Here is an 8,313-nt window from a genome sequence, read left to right on the forward strand (position 1 = left end):
TATCAAATATGTTCTGGGTTGTTAAGCCTCACAACAGCCCTGTGAAGGTTTTGTCCTAGTTGTACAGTTCATAGCACAGGCTTACTAGGTGCCAGGCATTGTTCTAACACACTTTGCTAACAATCCTCCCAACAATCCCTAAAGCTATGTCTACATATTATAATCCTCATTGAACAGGGGTAGGAAACGGAACATAAGTAATTTGAACAAGTTCACAGCCAGCAAGAGGAGCACCCGGGTAGTTGCTTCCCGGGTCTGTACTCTTAACCATAGTGCCTTTCAACAACAGGTGAGGAAACAGGCTCAGAAAGAAAGAGATTCTCATGCCTGAAAAGGAGCTCTATGTTCCTTTCAAACCCAAGGATTATAATCATATCCAGCAGATGGAGCCCCAGAGCATAGCAAGCTGCGAGATTTGCATAAGCGGTCAAAACTACCATGCCAACAATGCTGTGCGGGATTAAGGTCCTCCTCCTCCAGTTTAGCTGTCCGAGGTACTGCCTAGATGCTCTGGAGGAGGAATGTGTGTATCTGAACCATTGGGCCTTCCCCTATCTGCATATCGCGAGTTAAAAAGATTTTTTTCCCCTTCATATTACTCGGCTTGTCTTACTGGTTGGAGGATAGAAGGGCCGAAACAACGCTTCTTTTTATTGGCTTCGCCTGCCCATACCTAATGTGAGGACCCTTGACCTCTGACCCAGGATGGCGGCGCCCGAAGCTATCGCTCTTGCTGTCGCCTCGAGGTGAACTGAGGCCAGGAACCCCGCGTCATGTCGAAGCTGAATCGGGCCACTCGGGCCCTCAGGAAGCCTGAGGCCGGCGGCGTAATCCGGACCATCGTGCGGGCAGGCCAGGCCATGTCCGGGCCCCCACTGGGTCCCATCCTGGGTCAGGTGCACCCGTGGCTGGAATCCCGAGCGGGAGGTGCCGTGGGGCGGGAGCTAATAAGCGGTGGAGGGTGCGGGCTCCGGAGCCAGGGAGGCTTCGGTTTAAAGCGCGGCTGTACTGCCCACACGGTTTTTGTCTTTGCGTTCGTTCCATGGCCTCTTCGGGGCTCAGCTTCCTCGGTCCTTCCTCAGCGGGCTGTTGGGAGGATAGGGGGATGATGCATACAAGTCATCTGGCGCGTAAAGTGTTAGTTGGATCTGGGTAGCAAAAGGAGGATGGGAACGTAAGGAAGTGAAGACGGGGGAGGAGACGGATGGAAGAATCTCCTGCATATCCTCCCCACACTAACGCCTGTGCTTCCCACCCAGAGAGGTGTTTCCATCAACCAGTTCTGCAAGGAGTTCAACGAGAAGACAAAGGACATCAAAGAAGGCATTCCTTTGCCCACCAAGATTTTTGTGAAGGTGCACAGTCGGGACTCTGATCCTGTTTGGTTTTAAGTTTTTATTTTAATTCCAGTCAGTCAGTATACGGTGTTACATTAGCTTTGGGTGTACAATATAGTGATTCAACAATTCCATACATCACCCGGTGCTCATTGCGACAGGTGCACTCCTTAATCCCCATCACCTAGTGATCCTGTTTATTTTTCTTTCTCGTTATTCTCCTTAGTTCCTGAGGGGCTGGTCACCTGGGGTTGCTACTCTGCTTCTAACTTTGGGCGAGGCTCTTCCTATTATGAGTACCACTTTCTCCGTTTACGCAGTGGAGACTGGACCATATCTTTTCTGAGCCCATCCTGCCATATTGCAGTTCCTCCCTTTGCCTCTCCATTTCACTGGGGCTTCTAGAGCAGAGTTGGGCCTGGACTAGAGGTGACAAAGCTGTTAGCTACAGATTTATTTTCCCTGTGGTTTCGTGGTCTGTTAGAGGGACACCATTGGAAGATGAGTCAAGGGAAGGGAGGATGCTGAGGCAGTGTGGGTTAGGGGAGACAAGACATATTCTCATATTTTCTTTCCTGTTAAGCCTGACAGGACATTTGAAATCAAAATTGGACAACCTACTGTTTCCTACTTCCTGAAAGCAGCTGCTGGGATTGAGAAGGGGGCCCGGCAGACAGGTAAGGGTCAGGATGGGCACCCGGGATTCTGGGGTCTCTGGAAGGAAGCAGGGACACCTGAAGGTCTACTTGTTTCTTCCTCCCAGGGAAGGAAGTGGCAGGTCTGGTGACCTTGAAGCATGTGTACGAGATCGCCCGAGTTAAAGCCCAGGACGAGGCCTTCGCCCTGCAGGATGCGCCCCTGTCCTCTGTGGTTCGATCCATCATTGGCTCTGCCCGTTCCCTGGGCATTCGTGTGGTGAAGGAGTGAGTGTCTTGGGAAGGTGCAATGCGAGGGGAGGGCTTGGAAAGTTCTTGACTCTGGGGCAAAGCTGAGAGGGCCCATTACAGTGGGAGAGCCAGCTTCTGAGTCAAGGACCTTAGATTTTGGGGATGGGGAGCCTTATCCATTTGGAATAAGAATATTAAGTACTTGTTATGGGTTAGACATTGTTTCGGACATTGGATACAGCTAGGAATGAGATAGCCCTGCTTGGCCCCACTCTGAAGGAGCTCAGAGGTCAGAGCTGGAGGCAGATGCATAAGTGGATCATCAGGCTGCTGGATGGTCATTGTTGACAAAAGGAACTGCAGGTGTCTTGAGAACAGAGATTAGAGCTCCTGATTTGGCCTGGTGTTTCAAAGAGGACTTCATAGAGGAGGTGACATCTAAGCAGAGACTTGGAAAAGGAGGTCAAGGACTGGGGCAAGCATTCCAAGAAGTGGAAAGATCCTGTGAAGGACAGAAGGTGACAAAGTGAAGCAAAGAAGTGCAGTGAGCTCTGGCGTATGGTGTTAGAAGCGTAGTGGGGAACAGGAAGAGGTGAGACAGAAGGACCAATGGGAAGGCTGAAGGCCGTTTCCAGCTGCAAGTTCAGAACTGATCCTGAGGCCAACAGGGAGCCCTCTCCTAGAGCTTAGGATGACCTCAGGAATTATTTCTTTGAAGTGAGATGCTGGATGAGGGGGGGCATCTGACACAGACAACAGCGGGGGCAGCGCTTGGCCCTTTATGGGCCTCTTGCTGCTGACGTCACATCCCATGCTGAGGCCAACGGTTGTTTCCAGAGAAGTGGGGGTTAAGCACGGTACAGGGATAGACTTGACTTTTTGCAAATCTTTACTTTTACTAGGAGTGCAGAGGTGAGTCAGTCTGACTCCCGCTTGTGGGGAGGCACAGGGACACAGCCCGATGACTTCTTTGTACAAAGTGTTTGGGGGCCAGAGGAAGGGACATTTAATCTGGACTGGGGTATAGCTGAGGCCTCAAAGGACCGGTGGGGCTTTGAGAAGGGAATATAAGGTAGGGTTGGGGGCGGGGTGGCAAAGGGATGGAGGCTGGGGAGTCCAGGGAGGGAGAAGGGGCTCTGAGACAGTGGTGTGGGCGCTTGTGAGCTCCCCAGCAGTGACTGGCCACTCACTCACTCTCTCTTTCCCTGAACCTGCAGCCTCAGTTCAGAAGAGCTGGCAGCTTTCCAGAAGGAGCGAGCCGCATTCCTGGCTGCCCAGAAAGAGGCAGATTTGGCAGCGCAGGCAGAAGCTGCCAAGAAATGACCCCTGTCCCCCACACTCCAGGATTTTGAAGCTGGAATGGAGGCCAGTTGGAAAAGCTGTACCAAAGGGGCAGAAGGGAGGCGACACCAAGCTGATTATTATTTCCCTGACTTTAAATTATATATTTTTACATGTATGACAGTCTCAAGAGATAAAGCTTAAATAAACAACCTTTTGTCACCCACCCTTGGCTTCTGTCTTGGGACCCAAGGGGAAGACGACCAATGCCGATGGTAGCCAACGTGGACAGATATCAGCTGCCCTAAGGAGGCCGGGTCTTCATGCTGCTCTTATTCTGTGTAATCCGTTGCTCAGCCAAGCAGAGCACCTTGCCCAGGTTTTGAATTGGGGGCAGAGGTAGGAGTTAGAGCTCCAGCCTTCTGATTCAACGTCCTATGTGGTCCTCCCCAGGGGTGAGAGAACAGGTGGGGGCATGGATGCCGAGGCTTAGATGTACAGAAGCCGCAGAGGTTGCTTGTCCCTCCTTCAGAAATCTCTCCTATCTCTTTGGGACTTAGCACTTCCACAGAAACAGACTGCCGTGGGCACTAAGTCACAGCCCCAAGCAGACTTACTGCACAGGGCACCTTAGATCCCAAGGGCTACTTCAGCCCCCTCTGCTAAGCTGACCCTTGTCCTGGGGCAGGTGGTAGCTGAACATGAACTCTGGTGGAGTTCATGGCTGCGGACCCACAGAAGAAGCAAAGCTTCAGGAGGCACCTGCCCAAGTTGGGGGAGGTCTTTGGGAAGCCCCTGGCCTTTTGTTTTTCTCATTATCCAGAACGTCAAGGGTTCCTGTCTTCTCAAAGAGAGGAGGAGATGGGGCGGAAATGGGATTCACATTCACTAAGCATCTGTTCGGTGCCAGGCACTTTGTTTTACACTGAGATTTGGAAAGCATAGAAAAACACCTACAAGAACTAAAAACCTCATGTAATCCCACCACCCAGATAAGACTTCTGCGAATATTTTGGTGTATATCTTTTCCACGGTGTTTCTTTGTGTGCGTGTGTGTGTGTGTGTGTGTGTGTGTGTGTGTGTGTGTATACATATATATATATATAAATTTATATGTAAATATATAAGGTACGTAAATATGTAAGACTTTTTTAGAGAGAGTGCATGAGTGAGGGTGGGGGAGGGGCAGAGGGAAAATCTTTTTTAAAATAAACATGATTTTATTTATTTATTCAACACACAGAGCACAAGCAGGGGGAGAGGGAGAAGCAGGCTCCCTGTGGAGCAGAAAGCCCAACGTGGGGCTCAATCCCAGGACCTGGGATCATGACCAGAGCCGAAGGCAGACGCTTAGCCAACTGAGCCAACCAGGCGCCCCGAGAGAGAATCTTTGCAGGTTCCACATCCAATGTGGAGCCTGTTGCAGGACTTGATCTCGCACCCTGAGATCATGATCTGAGCCAAAATTAAGAGTTGGATGCTTAGCCAACTGAGCCACCCAGGCACCTCTATATATAAGACTTCTTAAGAAAATAAATTGGGGTCATACTCTGGATACTGTTTTGTTCTACTTTTACTTTTTAAAAATATTTATTTATTTATTTTTATTAAGTAAGCTCTACCCAACATGTGACTCAAACTCAACCCTAAGATCAATAGTTGCTCTACTGGGTGAGCCAGCTAGGTACCCTTATTCTATTTTTGCTTTTAACTTGGCAATTATTTAGAACATTTTCTGTTATTATCTTCCTCAAATGACTTATTTATTTATTTATTTAAATTTTATTTATTTATTTGACAGAGCGAGCACAAGCAGGGGGAGCTGCAGAGGGAGGGGGAGAAGCAGGCTTCCTGCTGAGCAGGGAGCCCGATGTGGGGCTGGATCCCAGGACCCTGGGATCATGACCTGCCGAAGGCAGACACTTAACAACTGAACCACCCAGGTGCCCCTCAAATGACTTTTTTAAAGATTTTATTTATTCCAGAAAGAGAGCAAGAGCACAAGCAGAGGGAGAGGGAGAAGCAGGCTCCCCACTGAGCAGGGAGCCTGATGCGGGGCTCGATTCCAGGACCCTGGGATCATGACCTGAGCTGAAGGCAGCTGCTTAACTGACTGAGCCACCCAGGTGTCCCCTCTAATGACTTTTAATGACTTCCTAGTATTCTGTCCTAAGAGGACCATAATTTATTTAACCAAGCCCTTAACTGTTGGGTATTTTATCATTTATGTCAAAAATATGTATACACCCAGCCTGTGGTGAACATCATTTGGGAAACAGTTTTGAGTGGCTTATGTATCAGGCACTGGTTTTTTGGTGCTCTTAGGACTGAGGACACAAGAATAAATGTGACAGACAGTTCCTCCCTTCAGAGATGGCCACTTAATAATAATTACACTCAAAAAATTAGTTATGGTCACCACTGTGACAAAAGAGAAGTATGACAGGCTGGGAGAGTGTCCAAGGGGAATAGCCAAGTCTGGGGATTCGGTGAGGAGCTCCCAGGGGAAGTGATTTGAAACTGAGGGATTGAAGACAAGACCTGAAGGATGACTGGGGCAGCTGGGAATGAGCGTAGCATGGGATCTCAGGTAGAGCTGTGTAGAACAATATTAACACACATCTAGTGGCTTAAAACATTGTAGGTCAGGAGTCTGGGCATAGTTTAGCTGGGTTCTCTGCTTCACCGTCTCACAAAGCTGCAACTGAAGTGCTGGCTGGGGCTGTGGTCTCATCGGAGGCTCAACTGGAGAAGGATCCACCTCCAAACTCATGTGGTTGTTGACAGCATTATTTTTTTTTTTTTCTGGGCAATAGGAGTGAGGGCCTTAGTTGTCAGCCAGAGGGCATTCCGAGTTCCTTGCTATGTGGGCCTTCCCACCATGGCCACTTGCTTTCTAAAAGCAAAGGAAAGAGAGTGTCTCCTCCCAAGAGGAGCATTAGTCTTATGTAACATGGTCACGGCCATATCATCATGTATATCCTGTCACCTTTGTCATTCTGTTGGTTAGATGCAAGTCACAGGTCCCACCTACACTCAAGGAGAAGGAACTATACAAAAATGTGAATACCAGGAAGTGGGGACCCTGGGCCACCTTAGGGTCTGCCACAAGAGCCAACAGCTTGTGCATAGTGGGGACCATGGTTGCTGAGTGATGCTCTCGATGTTTCTGCTCTTCCTCTCCCCTTGGGCATTGCACTAAGCTGTCTGAAATTCAGTGAGGCTATTTGACTTGCTTTGGCCAGTGAAATGTGAGCAGAAGTGATGTGTGCAGAATTATTTACTAGACAGCATGAGACTGCAGTGCATTTCCCCCCTGCTGCAGGAAGCAAAAGCCCATGTTGATGTGGCGATGGGGTGGGGGGCAGCTGCACTGGAGGTTTGCCTGTACCTCTAGCTGTTTTTGTGTGAGGGAGAAATGGACCGTGTTAGTTTAAGTCTGATATTTTGGGGCTTATTACAGCAGCAAAATTTAGCCCATCCTGATTGGAGACAAGCTTGTTAAGTTGAAAAAAAAATGGAATGATGAAACCCAGTGCAGTACATCTCTGGTTATTTCCTTTAGGGTAAATTCATCTTTCTTTCCTTCTTTCTTTTCTTTTCTTTTCTTTTCTTTTCTTTTCTTTTCTTTTCTTTTCTTTTCTTTTCTTTTCTTTTCTTTTCTTTCTTTCTTTCTTTCTTTCTTTCTTTCTTTCTTTCTTTCTTTCTTTTTCTTTCTTTCTTTCTTCTTTCTTCTTTCTTTCTTTCTTTCTTTCTTTCTTTCTTTCTTTCTTTCTTTCTTTCTTTCTTTCTTTCTCTCTTTCTCTCTCTCTTTCTCTCTCTCTCTCTCTTTCTTCCTTTTTTTGGGTAAATTTTTAGAAATGGAATGGCTGAGTTGCTCTTCGTTTTTAATTTCCTCAGGAATACTCTTATCTCCATTTTGTAGATGAAGAAAATGAAACAGTGGTGCCAAGTGCTGCCCGGGATCACAGCTGGCCCCTTGCTTCACTTGAGGAAATAGAAACCATCAGATGGAAAACTCCCAGAGCTTTGACCAAGTCTACAAACCTACCATCCTTCTCTTCTTCCTGCCTGTGAGAACGGACTTTTTTTTTTTGCTCCATCAGAGACAAATCCCTTCACCTCTGCTAAGGGCCCTCTCTTTCACATCTTACCCCACCACCCTCTGTCACCAGTTTCTCCCAGATGCAGCAAGGTGTGATGGTTCAGGCTGCACAGGAGCTTGTGCTCCTTAGCTGTGTGGTCTTGGGCAAGTTACTTAACTACTCTGTACCTTAAACTCATCTGTAAGCACAGGGAACATTGTGCTGGTAAGCACAACGAAAAGGTTGTTGTAAACATTAAATGAATTAATGCACATATAGTATTCAGAACAATGACTAGCATATTGTAAGTCCTCAATAAATAGTAGCTGTTATTATTCCTGGATTATTTTCTTGAGCAAACATGCATATTCCAGTATTGTTTTTTATTTTTTTAAAGACTTTATTTATTTATTTGACAGAGAGAGACATAGCAAGAGAGGGAACACAAGCAGTGGGGTGGGAGAGGGAGAAGCAGGCTTCCTGCTGAGCAGGGAGCCCGATGTGGGGCTCGATCCCAGGATGCTGGGATCATGACCTGAGGAAAAGGCAGAAGCTTAACGACCGAGCCACCCAGGCGCCCCCAGACTCCAGTATTATTTAAAGAAACAAGCGATTTCTCTGGTTTCACATCTCCCTTTAGCTACTGGCCCATTTCTCTGTTTTCTTTCACTGTAAAACCTAAAAGAATTGTCTAAATGTGCTGTCAGTACTTCGTCTTCCATT

General features: G+C 47.7%; 1 protein-coding gene across 1 annotated transcript; it reads left to right on the forward strand.

Annotated features, from left to right (window-relative positions):
- Positions 1-699: 699 nt before the first annotated feature.
- Positions 700-3,731, forward strand: MRPL11 (mitochondrial ribosomal protein L11). The gene is made up of 5 exons (XM_028118187.1): positions 700-896; positions 1,260-1,355; positions 1,921-2,014; positions 2,101-2,260; positions 3,442-3,731. Exons 1-5 carry the CDS (start codon positions 774-776, stop codon positions 3,545-3,547), a joined length of 579 nt encoding a protein of 192 aa, XP_027973988.1. The 5' UTR covers positions 700-773; the 3' UTR covers positions 3,548-3,731.
- The last annotated feature ends 4,582 nt before the right edge of the window (positions 3,732-8,313 follow it).

This window comes from Eumetopias jubatus, unplaced genomic scaffold, assembly GCF_037043125.1.
Source record: "Eumetopias jubatus isolate StellerSeaLion01/CBP00866 unplaced genomic scaffold, mEumJub1_p1.0 scaffold_13, whole genome shotgun sequence".
In the NCBI taxonomy this organism is placed as follows: domain Eukaryota; kingdom Metazoa; phylum Chordata; class Mammalia; order Carnivora; family Otariidae; genus Eumetopias; species Eumetopias jubatus.